We start from the raw sequence: 23,451 nt of genomic DNA, 5'->3' as shown, positions 1-23,451 counted from the left end.
TCCATTATGCTAAAAGTTTAATAGAGTATTATGCTAAAAGTCACTTCTTTATTGACATATTATATTTGTCAATATATCAATCTGTTTACAGATACATCAAAACTAAAGGCCCAATGGCCCATTCCCATTTGTCGATGTCGTTCGGGAAAAAATCGTATCGTGTGTAGTGGGAACACTCTCATTTAACTTAAATTGAGCCAGCCTAGTTAGCTTAGTTGGTAGTGCGTCTACCTTGCAAGCGCTAGGTCGCGGGTTCGATTCCCGCCCGGGGCGGATTTTATCCTGATGGGATAATGTTCGTTCTCGGAACCGCTGACTTTCTCCTATCCTGTCTTCCTTCTCTCTTCGATTTCGGGACGATAAGACCATAGCAGTTACAGTTCCCTCTGTCAAACCTCTTCTGTCTTCCTTCTCTCTTCGATTTCGGGACGATAAGACCATAGCAGTTACAGTTCCCTCTGTCAAACCTCTTAAAAAAAAAATAATAACTTAAATTGCCTACAGGGACATTTTGTGTCGTTCGGGAAAAAATCGTATCGTGTGCAGTGGGAACACTCTCATTTACATTAAATTGTCTACGAGGACACTCGGAAAAAAATCTGTACAATTCTGAGGATTTTTTTTTCAAGATGAGTGTTTCACCGCCGTTTTTATTTTGTAGGGATGAAACAACTGCTACATTGGACGCATGTGGTCTGTGTCGTAGCATGCCCATCCCGTAGTATGCCTCTCATCAGATGGAAGAGAAATGTGTAAGTTGGTTGTTGTTTGATGAGTGTTCCATCGCCTAGAAGGGACCTTTCAGCCAATATCTTCGGCAAGACCGAGATAAACCCTTTTTCCCCCAAAGACTGAGGTAAGCGCCTTCATTTGTCCCAGCGCATTTTCAAGCGCAAGGGCAGCAAGGGTTCCATCCATCTACTGCCTCACCAGAACCAGGTGGAGCGTTCGACTTCAGGCCGGGGCGAAATTTATCCTGAAGAGATAAGGTTCCTTCTCCGAACGGCTGGCTCTCTCCTACCCTATCTTAGTCATCTCAACGATTTCGAGACGATAGTACCTTTGGTGTTTAGAATTTGGTCAAGAGCACTGACGCTCAACCAACCTGGAGGTGCTGGGTTCGAATCCCGACCGGGGCAGAAATTTTCTGACCGAAATTTTCCGTTCCTGGATAACATGGATGTAAAAGAATGTGCCTTGAAGTATTTATTGGCCCTTCAGAAAGACCGTAAGACCGTATTTGTGGGCCTTTTTTTTACATTCTAACAGTTCACTTAATTACTAGTTTTTGTCTCTATAACGGGTTTTAAAACACGTACATCTATACGTGGGCAACTAAAAATCTCGTACCACATCCATCATTTAACGAGACGGGTGCACGGGTAACCAGAGTTCGTTCTCCGAACGGCTGGCTCTCTCCTACCCTATCTTAGTCATCTCAACGATTTCGAGACGATAGTACCTTTGGTGTTTAGAATTCACGCATGTGGTCTGTGTCGTAGCATGCCCATCCCGTAGTATGCCTCTCATCAGATGGGCGAGAAGAGGCACAATACTCCCCATTTAGGATTTAGATTCCACACTTCCATCGTTTATTTACAAAATGAAATCACATAACTGATATTACCACACTTATTAAGATGTGGCCACACATAGTCGAACGGCCATCGATCGATGTCGACTGAAACGTCCACACTGCCTCGATAACATAGATTTACCTCGTCAATCGACGGCCATGACGGCCGGGCACACCTTTAGAATCAAAATACGTTGTTATTTCGCGCTCTCCTTACAGTCCCCTCTGTTCCTTTAATCTTGTCCTGCCTTGAAAGCCAGCACAGACGTTTTAGAGAAACATTGGGATGCGCGAGAAAATGGCCTAATGGTCAACTCTTGACATAGTTGACAACATTTCGCTCGAATCTGCGTCCAATATATTACTCACCAGCCGCCGCGGTTTAATAGTCAATATAAGATCCCTCCGGCGTCTTCACCACGGTAACTATAGGCGGCAGGGGCGTCGGCTTACTCTTCTCACTCAGACCGATCTGGTACTGCTGATTAGTCGAACACCTATAAAGGATAAAGAAAAGAAATGAAAAAGAAATTACAAAATCACTATCTCGAAAACAAGAATGAAATATGAAATGAAACAAAATTTGCACCACCACTTTCGTGTTCCTGGTAAAAAGACCTTTGATTTTGATTTGATAGAGGTATGATGGTCAGATCTAGAAGAATATTGTGAAGAATAAGTGCTTCTATGGGCAGAGATATCCCAACGTATTAGACCATCCCTCGAGTAGCGGATTAAAAAAAAAAAAATAGACCATGGCCTTATTTATTCCTTTCATTCGTTATTAATATACGTATGTTGGACGGTACCTATTTGATAATATGTGAAGTCCTAATAAGTGTTATATAATAAAGAATAAACTTATTATTACCTCAGTATCTCCCTCAGAGCCATTGTAGCGTACACGCTAGGCGGCAGGGACATCTCGAGGATGACCGCCTTCAGGGTCTTCTTGGTGAAGGTCTTGAGGGTTTTACCAGCGAGGACGCATGCATCGCTGAGGAGAAGGTCGTCGTCTGGAGTGTCATATCGCATGATAGACCAGTGGACGTTGTCACATTTGAGAGTGATGCGTCGATAACTCCCTGTGAAATCACGAATACATTACATTGAAATATGGGTCTTTTCTGACGACATTCCTGTGTGCGGAGTCCAGTATGTAGGACTATTGATTGCACCCTTAAAAGATAAGATAGTTAGACAAGGAATAGCGTCTTGGCTATGGATAACTTTATTACAACATTATAGAATGATGGAATAGGGGGAAGAGATAGAATCATAATGAATAGTTGTATTTAACAATAAATTACAAATATAAGGACGCAGGCATCGCTGAATAGGTCGTCGTCTGGAGTATCGTATCGCATGATAGACCAGCGGACGTTGTCACATTTCAGGGTGATGCGACGGTAACTCCCTGCGGAATGACGAAAACCATTTAAGAGGTTTGATAGAAGGAACTGATAGAGTAGACCAGCTTAGTCTGGTGGACTTTAAATAGGGAGGATACCAGCCTGAAATTTCCCTTGCTGAAGAAACAGCAAAGGTCGAGTGTGAAGGGCATCCGGTCATAAATTTTTTGTACCAAATACCAAATGTCAGCCCAAAACAATTACCCTAGGGCTGATTCAGAGGCTGACGAAAAACGCAAGAAAAGGCGAAGAAAAAGAAGAAGAGGGAACTGTAACTGCTAAGGTCTTGTCGTCCCGAAAGCGAAGAGAGAAGGAAGACAGGATAGGAGAAAGCCAGCCGTTCCGACAACGAATCTTATCTGTTTAGGGATAAAATCGAAAAAAAAAGGAGGAAACGGCACATATCACAGACAACTCTATGTAAAGTCTCATTTTCTTCTATTCTAAAATCCAAACTACTCCTGTATTCTAACATTCTGCTCAATTTCATTCTTACCTGAGAGGGAAAATATTTTCACGTTCTTCTTGAAGCTGTCCAAAGTGAGTCCATCCTCCTTCAAATAGTCATAGTACCAGGACCCTATCTCGTTCTCGGGCAGTTTCACATCGTGGCCGGGACTGGGATAGACAACGTCGGATATTTTGTACAGTCCTTGGTTTATATCGTCTTCGGTAACCACGTGAATGTTGGCTTTGGACGAGGGTACATCGTATAGCACTTCTTCGGGCTCTTCTTCATCCTGAAATAGAATAGAAATGAGTTGAATAGAATAGAATAGAATAGGGTTGAATAGAATAGAATTGAGTTGAATATAATTGAATAGAACAGAATTGAGTTGAATATAATTGAATAGAACAGAATTGAGTTGAATAGAATAGAATTGAGTTGAATATAATTGAATAGAATAGAATTGAGTTGAATATAATTGAAAAGAATCCACATGTCCGTCAATCCAATTCCCAAAAATGAACTCCATTATGGTTTTCTCTGTTGCATTGCCGACGGTTTCTGTTGCATTGTCGACGGTTAACAAAGCTACTTTACTGTTCGAGTTCGAGAAGTATTCACTGATATTATAAATGGACACCCTGAGTTTGGATTAAAAAAAAAAAAAAAAATATGTTTTATTTATTCATTTTCAATTGTTATTATATTATTATTTTGTTTTGTGTACCTATTTGTAAATATTGTAAAATCCCAACAAAGTGTTATATAATAAAGAATAAACTTATTACCTCAGTATCTCCCTCAGAGCCATTGTAGCGTACACGCTAGGCGGCAGGGACATCTCGAGGATGACCGCCTTCAGGGTCTTCTTGGTGAAGGTCTTGAGGGTTTTACCAGCGAGGACGCATGCATCGCTGAGGAGAAGGTCGTCGTCTGGAGTATCATATCGCATGATAGACCATTGGACGTTGTCACATTTGAGGGTGATGCGTCGATAACTCCCTGCGAAATCACGAATACATTACATTGAAATATGGGACTTTTCTGACGAAATTCCTGTGTGCGGAGTCCAGTATGTAGGACTATTGATTGCACCCTTAAAAGATAAGATAGGTAGACAAGGAATAGCGTCTTGGTTATGTATAACTTTACTAAAACATTATAGAATGATGGAATAGGGGGAAGAGATAGAATCATAATGAATAGTTGTATTTAACAATAAGTTACAAAATAAGGACGCAGGCATCGCTGAATAGGTCGTCATCTGGAGTGTTATATCGCATGATAGACCAGTGGACGTTGTCACATTTCAAGGTGATGCGACAGTAACTCCCTGCGGAATGACGAAAACCATTTAAGAGGTTTGATAGAGGGAACTGATACAGTAGACCAGCTTAGTCTGGTGGACTTTAAATAGGGAGGATACCAGCCTGAAATTTCCCTTGCTGAAGAAACAGCAAAGGTCGAGTGTGAAGGGCATCCGGTCATAAATTTTTTGTACCAAATACCAAATGTCAGCCCAAAACAATCACCCTAGGGCTGATTGAGAGGCTGACGAAAAACGCTAGAAAAGGCGAAGAGGGAACTGTAACTGCTAAGGTCTTGTCGTCCCGAAAGCGAAGAGAGAAGGAAGACAGGATAGGAGAAAGCCAGCCGTTCCGACAACGAATCTTATCTGTTTAGGGATAAAATCGAAAAAAAAAGGAGGAAACGGCACATATCACAGACAACTCTATGTAAAGTCTCATTTTCTTCTATTCTAAAATCCAAACTACTCCTGTTAGTCTTCGGGGTAAAGGGACTTTTCAGTCCTATTCGGGCAGGATAAACAAGGTATATTCTATTGATCTATTCTATTCTATTCTCTTGGGCAGAGAACTGGTTCAATCCCAGTCAATTCTGGACGAATAGCGTTATAAAGGTATGTCCAGACATTGTCGACGGGTCATCGATCATGATGCACCCACAGCATCCATCAACATCAGCATCTATGTTGTGGAGGCAGTCTGGACGTGTCAGTCGACATTGATCAACTATCTTACCTGAGAGGGAAAATATTTTCACGTTCTTCTTGAAGCTGTCCAAAGTGAGTCCATCCTCCTTCAAATAGTCATAGTACCAGGATCCTATTTCGTTCTCGGGCAGTTTCACATCGTAGCCGGGACTGGGATAGACAACGTCGGATATTTTGTACAGTCCTTGTTTTATATCGTCCTCGGTAACCACGTGAATGTTGGCTTTGGACGAGGGTACATCGTATAGGACTTCTTCGGGCTCTTCGTCATCCTGAAATAGAATAGAATAGAATAGGGTTGAATAGAATAGAATTTCAACATCCTGTGTCTCATTGCCATTCCCATTGCTGCCATCCTGGTCGTAGGCAATATGGAGGGGAAAACGTTTTCCGAGGTAAAATGAAAACACCCAGGGGAGATGAAAATTAGACAGCTTCTTGACCTATTTGATAAAAATCAAATGACATCATCCTCATAAGAAAAATATGAAGAAAAGGAGGAATAATAATTAAATCTAATATATAAAAAGTAAAAATGAATGTTTGTTTGTTCGAACTTTATGCCTGGCCAAACCGCTCATCCGATTGCTATGAAACTTTGTGAACTTATTGCTTGCACTCCCGTGAAGTTTCTAGGCTGAATAGAATTGAGTTGAATATAATTGAATAGAACAGAATTGAGTTGAATAGAATAGAATTGAGTTGAATATAATTGAATAGAACAGAATAGGGTTGAATAGAATAGAATTAGTTGAATATAATTGAATGGAACAGAATTGAGTTGAATAGAATAGAATTGAGTTGAATATAATTGAATAGAACAGAATTGAGTGTTAAGCTACGCCGAGCAAAACCACTAAATGGATGAGTGACATGAACGGCCATGCCTTAAGGATTTACTAGCAGAAATCCGGAGCGAGTCTAATGTATCAGTTGTTTCATTGCTATAGTTGAATAGAATAGAATTGAGTTGAATAGAATAGGGTTGAATAGAATAGAATGGTCTTTGTTTCATATCATGAGTTGAATAGAATATGTTGAATAGAATAGAATATAATAGAATAGTGTCTGGCTGGGGAACTTTAAACAGGGAGTACACCAGCTAAGTCTGGCTGGTGGCTGGGGTGCTTTATTCAGGGAGGATAACAGCCTGAAATTTCCCTTGTTGAAGAAATGGCAAAGGTTGAGTGCGAAGGGCATCCACTCGTAAAATTTTTGTAGCCAAAACCAAATGTCATTCGGCCCAAAACAATCACCCTAGTTCCAAACATCTTTTTTTTTTAATAAAAAACTAACAAACAAACAAACAAACAAACAACAATGATATATTCTGTGTGTATTGACAAACAAACTTTTTTTTTCAATAAATCATTTTTTATTTATTTTAAAACTTAAACTCTTACCTCATCATCAGCATCCTCTTCAGATTTGATTTCTTGTTTGATCTCAGGTTTGACTTCCTCCTGAGTTCCTGGAGCAGGGGTACCTGTAACGTTCCGAGAACGAACCTCATTATGTCTGTGCCAAAGTTTGCCCTGGGCGGGAATCTAACTCGAGCCCTAGCGCTCACAAAGCAGGCGCGCCACCTTCCAAACTAGCTAGGCTGGTAAATGACAAGGTCTTTACTGTTGAAATTCCCAATTATAATTACATAATATATGTAAATGAAAGGGCCATGATTTTCCCCTTTTATCCAGGTTTCCCATTTACAGGGGCCTCAATTAGACAGGTTCGACTGTAAAAAGATAAAATAGAGACAAAATCGATTTCTAATAAGGAGCTCGGTAGCGCTCCGCCCCGCCCAGTCCAAACAGTTTGACAGCGATCTACTTACTGTCAATGAGCACCAAATCCCCAACTTGCACTTCGAGTCCGAACTTTCGTATCCGCTCCGAAACCACCCGATTCCACACGAAGCTCTGGTACGCGTGCAAATACAGGGTGGCTGTGTTCCGTGTGATGTTCTCCAGTGCGTTGAGGTACGCGTTCTCGCCGTGCGTGGCGAGACCCTGTAGAATACGAGCCTCGATGCTGGACTTGAGAAACCCTATGTCATCCACACCTGAAGAAGAATAGAATAGAAAATATAAAAGAGAGTAGAATAGAAAATAGAAAAGAATAAAGAAGGACAAGTTAAAGTAGAAACACACTACTATTTCGTCAAGTCAAGTGAACTCACGGGGAGTCAGAAAGATGTAGTTCAAAGTTTTCCTATAATATTGTAGGTAATCTCGTTCAAGATAGCCACACTGCTACCTTTTCCTTAGACTGCGGGAGGAAAGGGCCTTTTTCCGCAGACGAGGTCGGCGTTTTTCGTCAGCCTCTCAATCAGCCCTAACGAGAGTGATTGCTTTGGGCTGACATTTGGTTTTGGCTACAAAAATTTTACGAGTGAATGCTCTTCGAACTCAACCTTTGCTATTTCTTTAGCAAGGGAAATTTCAGACTGGTATTCTCCCTGTTTAATGTCCCCCAGCCAGACAATCATTTATTGAAGTTCAGACGGGGTCGGCGTTTTTCGTCAGCCTCTCAATCAGCCCTAACGAGGGTGATTGCTTTGGGCTGACATTTGGTTTTGGCTACAAAAATTTTACGAGTGGATGTCCTTCGCACTCAACCTTTGCTGTTTCTTTAGCAAGGGAAATTTCAGACTGGTATCCTCCCTGTTTAATGTCCCCCAGCCAGACAATCATTTATTGAAGAACTTAAAATATTTCCTACCTCTCAACGTCAATTTAGCGGATTTGGTCTCCTGGTAGCGATGCTTGAGGAATTCCACTTTCTGTATCTTGATGGACGTGCCCATGTTAGGTCCGGGTCTGAGAATCATATGCACTGCACCACGCCAGTCATCCTGAATTAAGAGACGACCTGGGAAACAAAATTCGAAATAGAACAGAATTACGAAACAGATTAGAATATGGAAAGAAAGATTTTTGTGTACCATAAAACGGAACGGATTTTGAAAATGGATTTATAATATATATTCAAATTTAATCAAAATTGGAAAAATCATTCACAAGATTTGCATAAAAAAGGACAAACTAAATGCATATCTTCTTCACATCATAGTCCTGTTAGACAGGTCGAGTTTTGAAGCTTCTCCAAAAAATGTGTCCCTGTATCTCTCGTTGTTTTCATCAGCAGTTTGAAAGTCCTCCGACCGACAGAGATCTTGTTTCAAGAAGAAAAGAGGTGAGAAGAGAAGAGACACGAAGTGCAGGATAAATGCTTGTCACAAAGTCCACCGTGCTAACCAGTACACTACTACTAAGGTTGGTATCTAAGTTAGAAAAAAAGTGAGAGGCACTCACCAACATCATGTGTCGCCGCAGACGGATTATTACCGAACCTCTGCAGGCCAAAATAGTTAATAAACCCGTTCTCCTTGAACAATCTCATGGTCTTCTCAATGCTCTCATCCGTAGCGGTCACATTTCGGATTGCGATACGGAAAAAGTTCCCCTTCAAATCGCCCAAGTTAAGTGGTGTGTCCTTGTATGCGAAGTTGCCCATCTTGATGCGGTACAAATCCAAGTGACGTACGTCGGCGTAGTTGAGATACTTGCAACTGACGCGCTGCGTTGTGACACCCCGCTTGTCTTTGGTGCCTGAAAATGAAATGTTCTAAATCAAAATCAACTCTCAAACATGTCTTGTTGTTGTTGTAGTGGCTTCAGTTGTAGCCGAATGGTGATGGCAGAATAAAGAAAGGATATATTTTTTCTCTGTCATACCTTATGTGATTATACCCTATGGCCCCATAAGACATCTTGCTTGGGCCTGGGAGGGAACATCACTATTTTTGCTTGGGTGATCAATATGCTAAGATCAGAAAGTGGTAACAGTGACATTGCAGATTTAATAAATGAGAGTTTTACATATTTTAATTAACATTTCTATTTTCCAGGATGATGTCAAAACAAGGATATGAAGTGACCGCTCAATTTACACCTGTTGGCAATGAGTCTAGCCTAATACATACTTATCTGGTTCAGGTGAGATTTTTTTTTCCAGGTACAATCATGTTTTTCAACTTGTGAAGGGTGGCCTGGAGAGCTAATGACTTCAAATTATCATGGTTAAAAAGTTGACTTGTAAGTACCATTGCCAGGTCAAGAGTTTGATTCCTACACCACTGCTCTTTAAACAGTCAACTCTATAAACAACTGGTAATTGTCTGATCAAAGAACATATTGAAGATCATTGACAACCTGACAACAATTAGATTAAGGACAGTTGAAAGCCAGTCTAAGTGGTAGGTTGATGGTTCAATTCCTGCCCAGTGCAAACTTTATCTTAAACAGTTTGTTCTTGCCAGCGGGCTTTTTCATGTCTTGTCCTCCTTCTATCTTTGATTTTGGAGGCGGTTCTAGAATGCCCCTGGGCTGCTCCGTTCAAACCATTCCTGCCATTCCTGTAGTCAGCTGAGTTCCTGTAAATTAGTAGGGCGTTTTATGTAATGTGTTGAGGTAGGCCACTTTATTGTAACAGTTTTTAGTATAGCACTATAATATTGGGCAATAAACTATTGAAGGTTAAAGTTACACTATCCTTGCACTCAAGAATCAAAAGATGCAAGAAGTGAAAGATAACGAAAACCTAATGATACCATGTTATTCAGCACCTAAACCTACAAGAATCTGTTTAGTCGTACCCCTAGCCCTAAATCTTAACCCCTAGTAACTCTCCTAATGATACAATGTTATTCAGCACCTAAACCTACAAGAATCTGTTTAGTCGTACCCCTAGCCTTAAATCTTAACCCCTAGTAACTCCGAGAGGTTGAACTTGGATTCTGACACCATAAAACAATTAGCCATAGGCCATTTTCTATTTTAACCAGCATTGAAGAATTCCCAGCTATCAAAAGTTAAAAGGTTACCTACTGGGTCTTATCAAACACATTGTATAACAAACTCACCAACTTCAGTGGTGTAGTGGTTAACACATTCGACTTTGGATCTGGAGTTTGGTGGTTTAAGTCCAAGTCAAGTCATAAGATTTATCTAGAACCTTAGATGATTTCTTTATAGGCACTTTAATCCTTGTTGACAATCAGTAACCACCCTGGTCCACAAAGAGTTTTGTTTGATATCAGTGATCTGCCAACTTTGGATCTGGAGTTTGGTGGTTTAAGTCCAAGTCAAGTCATAAGATTTATCTAGAACCTTAGATGATTTCTTTATAGGCACTTTATTCCTTGTTGACAATCAGTAACCACCCTGGTCCACAAAGAGTTTTGTTTGATATCAGTGATCTGCCATTTAGATCTATTAAATGGGGAACAATATTTGTGACGAGCATTTAACAATGCTCAACACAATTGAAATTCCTTTTTTAATAAGGATCTCATGCTCTCACCTAGATGAAGACGAGACACGTAGATCCAGGCTTGAATTCCTTGATATCAGTGATCTGCCATTTAGATCTATTAAATGGGGAACAATATTTGTGACAAGCATTTAACAATGCTCAACACAATTGAAATTCCTTTTTAATAAGGATCTCATGGTCTCACCTAGATGAAGACGAGACACGTAGATCCAGGCTTGAATTCCTCGAGTGACATCTCTGGTGAGGCAAATGTGTGTGGGGCAGGGCTGGACTACTCGGTGGTGCTGATGGGGAGTTGGGTGGGGGATTAGGATGAGTAGCGGCAATGTCAGGCACTCGGACTATGGAGCCAGGGGCAGCACGAGGGGCATTGGTGGGTGGCGGGTCATCTTGCTTGGTAGAGGCAATGTTGTCTTGAGCTGGAATGCCTGGAGACACACATTATATTGAATATGAGTATGAGCATGAATCAGTTGAGACAATATGAAAACAAATATCTAAAGATTGATTGCTATACTGTACTTTTTTAGCAAGCAGCCAGAGATTGGCAGTTTGTTTATTTGTTTACAAAAATGTATAATTATTTCTTCATTTCTACATACATATTTTATAAAATAACATTCCTCAGTTGAATACAAGCAGCTTTCAATACTTACATGGAGGAGGTAGATAACCGTAGAATAAAACATCTCCACAAGAAGACTGGTTCAAATCTTCACACAAGACCAATCTCTTCACCAAAGGAGCTATGCCATAATATTCTGCTTCATGCCGTAAAGTTCTCAGGTCAGTACTTTTCAAATCTATATCCCGGGTACGCAAGTAGTTCAAGATAATGGCAAAAACCTTGGGATCTCTATCAATAAATATGGCTCCAGTTTCATCTTTCAAGCTTGAAATACGTCCACTAAGGAGAGCAGTAAAAAATGAGTCTGGCACCCACATGAGGGTTTGAATGGATGTGGAAAATCTGAAATCAAAATAGGAAGGCAATCAGTCTAAATAGGTTTATAAATAGGAAATATTGCTAACTAGTAATATTTACTTAAGTAATGCTAGACCACATTGGACAATATTTATGATAACTCAAATGGTTTATCAGATTTTGGTTGAGCTTGATAAAAATATTTATTTGCAAACTCTCTCAAACACTTCAACTGATCTTGTGCTTCTAACCACCTCAACAATATCATTTTTTGTGTCCTATAGGTATTTTCCTTGTGACTAGTTCAAGTATTCATAACCTGCACATGTCTTACATTTGCTCACTCAGTTTTAGACCCCACTGTGCTTATGGAGGCTTTTATAGAGCCACTTTTCTGAGGAATAATCTCATCTTATAGTCACACATTACATCTGAGCATGCTCCGATAGTCGGACAATATACCCAACACCAATCAGTCTTCAGTGTTTCCAGAGATTACCGAACACTTCAACTCGAGATTGTAGGTAGACACAGAGGGTGAGTTGGATCTACATTCTACAGTTCTCTGAACAACAAGATATTTACCTGGTTCCTCCAACATTGAGGTGAACGATGTCTCCCGTAGGGTTATTGTATATTGAGCTCATAGTTGAATCGTTCAGGCCTACACTCAAATTAGTGGTCGAACAAATTAGTGGATTATAGGGCACACGTCAGTTATTAGTGGAACTTTGACATGATGAGTAATTTACAAATTCATAATTTAGTTAAACGTATTCGACAACGATGCATAAATTAACTCCGATTTAAATTATTTGGTGAATCATAATTGTGGCACAATTTTTTTCGTGCTTTATTGTGTATGCAAGTGTCAAAATGTCAAAGACCCAGTTCAGTATTATCTGTCCACTGTCCCCAGATTAGCTTTGCTAATTATAGTTTTTTTTTTAAAGAGGTTTGACAGAGGGAACTGTAACTGCTATGGTCTTATCGTCCCGAAATCGAAGAGAGAAGGAAGACAGGATAGGAGAAAGCCAGCCGTTCCGAGAACGAACACTATCCCATCAGGATAAAATCCGCCCCGGGCGGGAATCGAACCCGCGTCCTAGCGCTTACAAGGCAGACGCGCTACCAACTAAGCTAACTAGGCTGGCTAAAATAACTTTTCTCTGTCGTACTCACCAATATAATAGATAGATCCATTGTTACATCCGAGCAGTAGAAATGAACCGGCCGTATCAAATGACGCTATGGGTACCACGTCCTGTATCTGCCAGTGGTGAGTCATTGCATGCCACACCCCTATCTTACCCGTGGGGGACAGGGCCACAAGTTGAGAACCGATGAAAAACAAATACTCCACCCTCACGTTCAAATTAAATGTGCCTGGGGGGAAGAGAGAGGGAGAATATAGTTAATTGAGCGAACAATTTTTTTTCTTCTTTTTCTTCTTCTTCTTCTTCTTCTTCTTCTTCTTCTTCTTCTTCTTCTTCTTCTTCTTCTTCTTTGACAGAGGGAACTGTAACTGCTAAGGTCTTATCTTCACCGAGGCGAAGAGAAGGAAAACAGGATAGCAGAAAGTCAGTCGTTCCGAGAACAAACCTTATCTGTTTAGGATAAAATCTGTCCCGGGCGGACACCCCTATCTTACCCGTGGGGGACAGGGCCACAAGTTGAGAACCGATGAAAAACAAATACTCCACCCTCACGTTCAAATTAAATGTACCTGGGGGGAAGAGAGAGGGAGAGGGACTATGGTTAAGACCCATCGCATATTGGAAGCGTAGTCACGCGATTTTTAAAAGCGCGTAGTCGCCTAAAAGCAAACCTGTGAAAATGATACCTAGATACTCTATGGTTTTCCAGGCGACTAGGCGCAACTAAAAGTCGTGCCACTGCAATGGTTGAAAAACTCCAACTTTCCTTAAAGCACCAACATTTCGTTTTTATGGTACCTAGAGGTATTGATAAAATACGCCCAAATTAATTAAAATACGAGTTTTAATAATCAATATTCCTTTGCATTTTTAAACTTTCCTACGACGATGAGCTGATAACTAATTCCTTCCGGATTTAACGTCACTGAATAACTTACTAAGGTCTTTGGTGACAACAAGCTACCTACTCACATTAAGTTCACCCAGCCCGAGTGGGACCGGAGGAAAGCGAGCAAATAAAGTGGTGCAATATTAAACTGTTGAGATAAAGGGACTACATGTCCTAATTCGACAGGCTAAATGTTTCACCATAAATAACTCCCAAATGTTTTGTCAGATTTTGATGAAATTTGACAGAAATGTTCAGCACATATAAAGAGAATATCTTCAGATTCTGGGCTCTACTGAGTAGGGAGAGGGTTTGTAGGAGCCCTTAAAAAACTCTCTTTCGCCATAACTTTTTCGTCCAATTTAAACAGAAGGTTTGTTCCTTTCGGTAAACTGACCTATGGAAAATTGAACACTCTTCCATTCACTTTTTATTGTACCAGTGGTCAGTTTACTGAGAGGAAATACACCTATGATCACCTTTTTTTTTTAATAGGTATGAACATAATTCAGCTAAAATGATCGTCTAAAACATAAGTTCCTCACCTATATTGGTGCGTATCCCGTGTTCGGAGATGCCCCACAGGCGCACCTGACTCCCATACGATATGGCCACCATTTTGGAAGCCGCTGTTTCCGAGCCCCCGCCCCCACTGGACTGTGACATCTTGGCATTAATTGCGACCCGCTCGATGTAGTTCTCAATGTGTGGCGACGTGAACACTTGCTGCCAACCCGATGAATCTTTCAGTCTGAGGGGGAAAGAAGAATAAGAAATTAGGAATAAGTGTAAAATAGATACTGCTTTAAAGTCATTAAAAAAAATAAATCATCAAGTTCCTCACCTATATTGGTGCGTATCCCGTGTTCGGAGATGCCCCACAGGCGCACCTGACTCCCATACGATATGGCCACCATTTTGGAAGCCGCTGTTTCCGAGCCCCCGCCCCCACTGGACTGTGACATCTTGGCGTTAATTGCGACCCGCTCGATGTAGTTCTCAATGTGTGGCGACGTGAACACTTGCTGCCAACCTGATGAATCTTTCAGTCTGAGGGGGAAAGAAGAATAAGAAATTAGGAATAAGTGTAAAATAGATACTGCCTTAAAGTCATTAAAAAAAAAGAAACACACACACACAAGCAAAATAGAAAGTAACAAATATTAGATAGGTATCTAATAAAGATCATTTTTTAGTTCAGTTTTGAGTTTTACACTTCATCTGTTTAGGATTAAACAATTAAGTCCACTTACTCATAGTCACACAGTATCTTTTATCTTTAGAACCCCAGAGAATTTTACTGATGAATCTTTCAGTCTGAGGGGGAAAGAAGAATAAGAAATTAGGAATAAGTGTAAAATAGATACTGCCTTAAAGTCATTAAAAAACACACACACACAAGCAAACAAATATTAGATAGGTATCTAGGTATCTAATAAAGATCATTTTTTAGTTCAGTTTTTAGTTTTACATCTGTTTAGGATTAAACAATTAAGTCCACTTACTCATAGTCACACACTATCTTTTTTTCTTTAGAACCCCGGAGAATTTTAAAAGATTGAACAAAAGATTGCGTAAAGAGGGAAGTCCACTCATTCATAGTCACACACTATCTTTTATCTTTAGAACTCCGGAGAATTTTAAAAGATTGAACAAAAGATTGTGTAACGAGGGACAAGGAAAAAAGTGGCAGCAAATGCTTAACACCCATGACATCATCCCTAATCTGCCACTTATTCACAGTCACACACTACCTTTTATCTTTAGAACCCCGGAGAATTTTTAAAGATTGAACAAAAGATTGCGTAAAGAGGGAAATCCACTTATTCATAGTCACACACTATCTTTTATCTTTAGAACCCCGGAGAATTTTAAAAGATTGAACAAAAGATTTCGTAACGAGGGACAAGGAAAAAAGTGTCAGCAAATACTTAACACCCATGACATCATCCCTAATCTACCGAGAAAGGCCGCTGTGACACACACAAAAAAAAAAAAAACAAACAAATATTAGATAGGTATCTAATAAAGATCATTTTTTAGTTCAGTTCTTAGTTTTACACTTCATCTGTTTAGGATTAAACAATTAAGTCCACTTACTCATAGTCACACACTATCTTTTATCTTTAGAACCCCGGAGAATTTTAAAAGATTGAACAAAAGATTGCGTAAAGAGGGAAGTCCACTTATTCACAGTCACACACTATCTTTTATCTTTAGAACCCCGGAGAATTTTAAAAGATTGAACAAAAGATTGTGTAAAGAGGGACAAGGAAAAAAGTGGCAGCAAATACTTAACAACCATGACATCATCCCTAATCTACCGCGAAAGGCCGCTGTTGCTCATTTTCGACTGTTTGGCTGAACATCTCCACCGCTTTGGTCTAAAATCTTCTCCTATTTGTTCCTTAAACAGTTCTATGAACTCAGTTCACCTGAACTCCTGACTCCTGTCCTGCCTTGGAAGCCAGCAATGACATTGCAGGTAAATATTGGAAAGCCAGAGGTAAAATGACCAAGTAGTCAAATAACCCAACATTTGCAAACAACAACAACAACATCTTTAGAACCCAAACTCCTAAAAAGCTGCCCTATTTGTTCCTTATGTTCCTTAAACAGTCCTATGAACTCAGTTCACCTGAACTCCTGTCCTGCCTTGGAAGCCAGCAATGACATTGCAGGTAAATATTGGAAAGCCAGAGGTAAAATGACCTAGTAGTCAAATAACCCGACATTTGCAAACAAAAACAACAACAACATCTTTAGAACCCCAACTCCTAAAAAGCTGATAAACAGTCCTATGAACTCAGTTCACCTGAACTCCTGTCCTGCCTTGGAAGCCAGCAATGACATTGTAGGTAAATATTGGGAAGCCAGGGGTAAAATGACCTAGTAGTCAAATAACCTGACATTTGCAAACAACAACAACAACAACATCTTTGGAACCCCAACTCCTAAAAAGCTGAAATTTAGAGGAATATTCCTAAGAATTATGTGTTCTAAATATGCAGTATAAAACTCACCTATAACATACTAGGAAATGAGCATAAGCTACTGCTATCCAATGATGATGTGCTTTGATGATTTGAACTCGCAAAGGATCCGCCCAATTGGACACTGAAATGAAATCAAACAAATCAACATTTAGGCAATCAACATCACTCGTACTTACCCTTGGGGAAAAAATGATAGAGAGAACTGCTTCTGATAAAATCTTATCGTCCCTAAAGCAAAGTGATAAGAAAGATATAATAGGAGAAAGCCAGGCTTTCCAAGAACGAACCACATCTGTTTAAGATAAAAATCCGCTCCGATCGGGAATAGAACCCGCGACCTAGCGCCTTCAAGCTAACTAAGCACCTCGTATATTTAATCTAAAAATTTGATCCCTACATACAGTTGAAGCTACAAGTGTAAATAATGAAACTTTGCCCTTTTTACTTTCTATTACTACAGTTTAGCGGCTATACTGTAATGAAAGTATTGCAATCGGTCCAAATTTTCAAAATCGGGAAATGGGTGGAAATATCCGTTTTGGGGTCCCCTGATAATGAAAGTATTGCAATCGGTCCAAATTTTCAAAATCGGGAAATGGTTGGAAATATCCGTTTTGGGATCCCCTGATGTCAAAAAAGTGATTTTTATCGGTCCAAATGTTCAAAATCGGGAAATGGAAATATCCGTTTTGGGATCCCCTGATGTCAAAAAAGTGATTTTTAGCCCATGGTCTGTACGTATGTATGTATGTATGTATGTATGTACGTACGTACGTATGTATGTATGTAATACTAAGCACCTCGTATATTTAATCTAAAAATTTGATCCCTACATACAGTTGAAGCTACAAGTGTAAATAATGAAACTTTGCCCTTTTTTTTTAATGAAACTTAGATTACAGAAAAAGGCGAGATACCTTGGTTACATCCAAACACGAGGCTAACATCATTCTTGATCAGTTTATTCAAATCAGCCGACGAATTTCTCTTGTGCCACATCTGTTTAAGATAAAAATCCGCTCCGATCGGGAATAGAACCCGCGACCTAGCGCCTTCAAGCTAACTAAGCTCGCACCTCGTAGGTATATTTAATCTAAAAATTTGATCCCTACATACAGTTGAAGCTACAAGTGTAAATAATAAAACTTTGCCTTTTTTTATTAATGAAACTTAGATTAGGTACATGAAATGTGAGATACCTTGGTTACATCCAAACACGAGGCTAACATCATTCTTGATCAGTTTATTCAAATCAGCCGACGAATTTCTCTTGTGTCTCAAATCCAGTGAGGCGGTTCTAGAATGCCCCTGGGCTGCTCCGTTCAAACCATTCCTGCCATTCCTGTAGTCAGCTGAGTTCCTGTAAATTAGTAGGGCATTTTATTTAATGTGTTGAGGTAGGCCACTTTACTGTAACAGTTTTTAGTATAGCACTATAATATTGGTTTCTCTTGTGTCTCAAATCCAGTGAGGCGGTTCTAGAATGCCCCTGGGCTGCTCCGTTCAAACCATTCCTGCCATTCCTGTAGTCAGCCGAGTTCCTGTAAATTAGTAGGGCATTTCATTTAATATGTTAAGGTAGGCCACTTTTCTGTATCAGTTTTTAGTATAGCACTATAATATTGAGCAATAAACGTTAAATTGAAGGTTAAAGTTACACTATCCTTGCACTCAATCAAAAGATGCAAAAAGTGAAAGATAACGAAAACCTAATGATACCATGTTATTCAGCACCTAAACCTACAAGAATCTGTTTAGTCGTACCCCTAGCCTTAAATCTTAACCCCTAGTAACTCTGAGAGGTTGAACTTGCATTCTGACACTATAAAACAATAAGCCATAGGCCATTTTCTATTTTAACAAGCATTGAAGAATTCCCAGCTATCAAAAGTTAAAAGGTTACCTACTAGGATATTCAGCACCTAAACCTACAAGAATCTGTTTAGTCGTACCCCTAGCCTTAAATCTTAACCCCTAGTAACTCTGAGAGGTTGAACTTGGATTCTGACACCATAAAACAATAAGCCATAGGCCATTTTCTATTTTAACCAGCATTGAAGAATTCCCAGCTATCAAAAGTTAAAAGGTTACCTACTGGGTCTTATCAAACACATTGTATAACAAACTCACCAACTTCAGTGGTGTAGTGGTTAACACATTCGACTTTGGATCTGGAGTTTAGTGGTTTAAGTCCAAGTCATAAGATTTATCTAGAACCACCATTCCTGCCATTCCTGTAGTCAGCTGAGTTCCTGTAAATTAGTAGGGCATTTTATTTAATGTGTTGAGGTAGGCCACTTTACTGTCGCGGTTTTTAGTATAGCACTATAATGTTGGGCAATAAACTATTGAAGGTTAAAGTTACACTATACTTGCACTCAAGAAGACTGTGCTCGGGAGCTACATGAACTTCTACAGGAAGAGGTAATAAAAGATTGAGTAAAAATAGCATGCCTAGTAGGTACTTGAAAAAAAAAATCTACTTGGATCTTGCAATTTGAGTATTTTATTTACCTACTCATGAGTGAATCCAAAGAGTTAACTTAAGTAGGTACTTACATATGAAGGAATCTGTTTTGAAGAAAGTAAGAAAAAGAGTTGATGGGTAAATTTAATTATTATTATGGAGACTTTATTCCTTTTCTAAAGAAAAAAGAAGACAAGAAAATAATAATAAGACCTTATCACTCAACTTTTCATCAAATATTTGATTTACTAAGTTTACTTGTCCGAATTTCAGAGATTAGCTGGAGCAACCTTGCTGGTGTTTGCAAACAAACAAGATATAGAAGGTGCCCTCACACCTGAAGATATCAAAAACGTAAGTGAAAAAGCAACCAAAGTAAAATTGAACAAACAAAGCAAGTTCCAAGTTTTACTTAATGAAGTATCTAACTAATTAAAATACTTGGGCACCTACTTGGAAGATTGACTTATTGTTTTTCCCCCTTTTTTCCTTTAATTTGTCTGCAAGTAGGCTTACCCAGACGTCCGCTTTTCGGCGGACATGTCCTCCTTTTTATACGTTTGTCCTCCGCCCGCCCGCCTTTTTAAAATATAGCAAAATGTCCGCCTTTTTTAATCATCAGCCTCAAAAACCTAAATTACGTAATGTATTGTTTTCCTTTGAGAAGAGGACGTCAGGACTCGAACTTTAAAAAGCATAAATGCAATTTTTGTGTAATTAAGTCCATGTACAATGTACGTACACTCTCACTTTTTTTTTTCTTTTTTTTTGTCACCAAAACCAGGGGGTAGGTTGGGTTGGTATAATTTTCTGCCAAGTTTACATAAATTAAAATTCAAAACGGCGCTTCTGGAATATCTGATGAAGTTTTTGAAAAATTCAAGACCCAACACAAGGTGCTGAAAGTTCCCCCTCCCTCCTGTCCCCGTACTTTCTGGGGAAAAAATGTGTCGGGAAATTATCACTTGGCGAAAGAAATGAGTTCCCCCTCTTACAGGGGGGAGATGACGTTAGGACGTGGGGAGGGGGAGAGTCAGCAGGTGCACCTTGTCAATCAGGCCGTGGTTATGAACAGGGCTGAGATAGGCCATTCTGAGATGTTCTTGGCAAGTGGAAAATGATGTGGTAACTTAACACAGAGCCTTCATGAGCGTGTAAAGTTGGCGGGAAATTCGAAATTTTGATTTTTTTTCCGCAACGCGTACAATCTGAATTCATTTTTTACTTTTTATCTCTAGTTTGCACGTTTATATTATACTTTTCATTTATATTAGATATTAAAACAAGCGAATTAAAAAGCAAATAAAAAAAGTATAAAATAAATTTTAAAAATTGCCGCCGGGACAGAGGGTTAGAAAAAATGCCCAACAATCCCACGCTATCCTTGCTTAAGTTACCACTCCAACGCAAAGCTGTAGAAACAATATCCTATCTCACCTCGTCCGAGCTCATCTCAACCCAGTACATAAACACACCCTCAAACTCCATGTAAGTTTCTCTCTAGGATGAAGCAATTTGATCAGTTGATTAAAAAAAAATCAGCCACTCAGATTGCTTTAATACAAGAGTTTAACTTCAACTAAAAGTTTAAACTCACTTTTTGGACCTGGCCATTAGACTGACAGGATTGTCCTAAAGGGGCTCTTTCATCCAATGTTTATGTTTGTATAATCTCGGTGCTAGGAGACTGATGGTTGTTGAATTTGTACAGTTACTAAACTTGTGATTTCACTTAAGTAATCTCTAATGAACTAACTTTAGAGAGAGAGAGAGAGAGAGAGAGAGAGAAATGATAAAGAGAAAAAGAGAGGGAGAAAGAAAGAGAAGAAGAGGGAGAGAGAGAGAGAGAGAGAGAGAGAGAGAGAGAGAGAGAGAGAGAGAGAGAGAGAAAAATGATAAAGAGAAAAAGAGAGGGAGAAAGAAAGAGAAGAAGAGGGACAGAGAAACTGCTAATATATGTAGGTATGTATTCATTATTTAAAATTTAGATTATTTATTTATTTATTTTTCATACATGTAAGGAATCAAAGTAACATATTTTTGTACTAATTTTATATTTTTTAATTTTCCATGACTCCACACTTCACGCTAGATTTATTTTTCATTGCATTCCTTTTTTGTTTAGTAGACTTTCAAATTCTACTCACCTAATAAAATAAAAACACTGTAACAATATTATTATTAAGTTAATTTACCCCCTTTTTTATTACCTTTTTTACATTTTTTTCTCCAGGAAAATGACCTGGTTATCAGATCCTTTGCATTTGTAAACCACGCTATTTGTCACTACAATCAAAATTATAATACTCGTAGATTTTGTAAGTGGCACTTTATTTTGGCAACAATGGCTTAAATAATGAATTTGTAATTAAATAATTGCGAGCTCCCGGGTTCAATCCTCGCCCGGGGCGAACTTTGTCCTAAACAGATAAGGTTCGTTCTTGGAACAGCTGACGATAAGACCTCCGTTGTTACAGTTTCCTCTAGGTATCAAATCAAACCTGTTAAGGTAGTAAATAATTTTTATAATATGTAAATAAGAATACATTAACTGATCACGCAAAATTTGTAGCCAATGTTACATCATCACTTTAGAGAAGTTCATAATAAAAAGTAAACTCAATGAAAGCCAGCGTAGTTAGCTTGGTTGGTAGCGCGTCTGCCTTGTAAGCGCTCGGCCGCGGGTTCGATTCCCGCCCGGGGCTGGCTTTCTCCTATCTTCCTTCTCTCTTCGATTTCGGGACAATAAGACCTTAGCAGTTACAGTTCCCTCTATCAAACCTCTTGGAAAAAAAAACTCAATGAATGGTGGCTTGGTTGGTAGCGCGTCTGCCTTGTAAGCGCTCGGCCGCGGGTTCGATTCCCGCCCGGGGCTGGCTTTCTCCTATCTTCCTTCTCTTCGATTTCGGGACGATAAGACCTTAGCAGTGACAGTTCCCTCTATCAAACCTCTTGGAAAAAAAAAATGTCAAGATAAGTAGGTACCTAGATTTTTACTGTCAGGAATCCGAGTCTCCTGATTGGTCATCATTTCCAGCCAATGAGAGTTGAGATTTCAAGTACATAAGCTTCTCATCTATGTCCTCTATTGAAAACACCTGAAATAATAACAATAATAATAATGAAAAAAAAAATGTCAAGATAAGTAGGTACCTAGATTTTTACTGTCAGGAATCCGAGTCTCCTGATTGGTCATCATTTCCAGCCAATGAGAGTTGAGATTTCAAGTACATAAGCTTCTCATCTATGTCCTCTATTGAAAACACCTGAAATAAAAAACAGCTCATTAAACCCATTGGTCTATAGCTCTATAGTCTTCATTTTAACCCTGTACAAACTATTTGATATCAGTTGATTGAATGCTGTTTTAGGAAAAAAAGAATTTTTAATTACTTATGTTAAAAACACTTAAATGTTTGTCACAAATATCGTTCCCCCATTATTACATCTAGATAAAATTTATGACTTGACTTGGACTCGAATCACCAACCTCCAGATCCAATGTCCAGCGCATTAACTACTGTACTACTGCATCACTGAGGTTGGATCATGCTGTTTTTTAGTAATAAGGGTGTTACCCTCCATTTTTCTTTTTTCTATGAGAGTTGAGATTTCAAGTACATAAGCTTCTCATCTATGTCCTCTATTGAAAACACCTGAAATAAAAAACAGCTCATTAAACCCATCGGTCTATAGCTCCATAGTCTTCATTTTAACCCTGTACAAACTATTTGATATCAGTTGATTGAATGCTCTCTTAGGGGAAAAAAAGACACTTAAATGTTTAATAACACTTAAATGTTTGTCACAAATATCGTTCCCCCATTATTACACCCAGATAAAATTTATGACTTGACTTGGACTCGAACCACCAACCCATTAAACCCATTGGTCTATAGCTCTATAGTCTTCATTTTAACCCTGTACAAACTATTTGATATCAGTTGATTGAATGCTGTTTTAGGGGGAAAAAAAGAATTTTTAATTGTGTTAATAACACTTAAATGCTTGTCACAAATATCGTTCCCCCATTATTACACCTAGATAAAATTTATGACTTGACTTGGGCTCGAATCACCAACCTCCAGATCCAATGTCCAGCGCATTAACTACTGCATCACTGAGGTTGGATTATGCTGTTTTTTAGTAATAAGGGTGTTACCCTCCATTGGGCGGGAAGCTACCCGCCAACAGCACGCGATTTCTTACATGATCGCTAGGCCGCGGGTT

The 23,451-nt window shown here is 39.2% G+C and overlaps 3 protein-coding genes across 5 annotated transcripts in view; all 3 read right to left on the bottom strand.

The window, feature by feature from the left end:
* Nucleotides 1-1,517: 1,517 nt before the first annotated feature.
* LOC103507692 (pseudouridylate synthase 7 homolog) lies at nt 1,518-9,558 on the bottom strand. Its single transcript, XM_026822490.1, has 8 exons — nt 9,546-9,558; nt 8,765-9,061; nt 8,172-8,321; nt 7,285-7,512; nt 6,854-6,936; nt 3,485-3,728; nt 2,448-2,661; nt 1,518-2,073 (listed from the first exon to the last, which is right to left on the bottom strand). The coding sequence occupies exons 1-8, from the start codon at nt 9,556-9,558 to the stop codon at nt 1,959-1,961; spliced, it is 1,344 nt and encodes a 447-aa protein (XP_026678291.1). The 3' UTR covers nt 1,518-1,958.
* Nucleotides 9,559-9,749: 191 nt separating this feature from the next.
* LOC103507691 (BTB/POZ domain-containing protein KCTD3-like) lies at nt 9,750-18,783 on the bottom strand. The gene is made up of 9 exons (XM_017443434.1): nt 18,737-18,783; nt 17,954-18,114; nt 16,782-16,875; nt 14,304-14,509; nt 12,895-13,098; nt 12,298-12,376; nt 11,444-11,757; nt 10,972-11,215; nt 9,750-9,885 (listed from the first exon to the last, which is right to left on the bottom strand). Exons 1-9 carry the CDS (start codon nt 18,781-18,783, stop codon nt 9,750-9,752), a joined length of 1,485 nt encoding a protein of 494 aa, XP_017298923.1.
* Nucleotides 18,784-22,117: 3,334 nt separating this feature from the next.
* Nucleotides 22,118-23,451, bottom strand: part of LOC103507690 (molybdopterin synthase catalytic subunit-like) — a 22,527-nt gene continuing 21,193 nt past the window's right edge. For 2 of the 3 annotated variants that reach the window (XM_017443440.2, XM_026822496.1), the window contains 2 exons: nt 22,357-22,487; nt 22,118-22,188 (listed from right to left, as the gene is read on the bottom strand). In XM_017443440.2, the coding sequence (XP_017298929.1) occupies nt 22,389-22,487 (99 nt within the window). In that variant the 3' untranslated portion in view covers nt 22,118-22,188; nt 22,357-22,388. Of the gene's footprint in view, nt 22,189-22,356; nt 22,488-23,451 lie in introns of those variants that run through there. The other variant, XM_017443441.2, reaches the window with a different exon arrangement.

The sequence above is a fragment of the Diaphorina citri genome, unplaced genomic scaffold (genome assembly GCF_000475195.1).
Source record: "Diaphorina citri unplaced genomic scaffold, Diaci psyllid genome assembly version 1.1 scaffold335, whole genome shotgun sequence".
Lineage (NCBI taxonomy): Eukaryota > Metazoa > Arthropoda > Insecta > Hemiptera > Psyllidae > Diaphorina > Diaphorina citri.
Note: the sequence above shows the minus strand (reverse complement) of the source record. Positions and strands in the feature narration are given on the sequence as shown.

Coding starts and splice junctions, on each gene's coding strand:
- LOC103507692 (XM_026822490.1), bottom strand. Junction 8,322..8,764: donor TGCGGCGACACATGATGTTG/GTGAGTGCCTCT, acceptor TTTGTTTCCCAG/GTCGTCTCTTAATTCAGGAT. Junction 7,513..8,171: donor CGCTAAATTGACGTTGAGAG/GTAGGAAATATT, acceptor ATTCTTCTTCAG/GTGTGGATGACATAGGGTTT.
- LOC103507691 (XM_017443434.1), bottom strand. CDS start 18,783: ATGGCTTATTGTTTTATGGTGTCAGAATCCAAGTTCAACCTCTCAGA. Junction 16,876..17,953: donor CGTGTTTGGATGTAACCAAG/GTATCTCACATT, acceptor ATTTCATTTCAG/TGTCCAATTGGGCGGATCCT. Junction 9,886..10,971: donor CGTGTCTCGTCTTCATCTAG/GTGAGACCATGA, acceptor ACTAATTTACAG/GAACTCAGCTGACTACAGGA.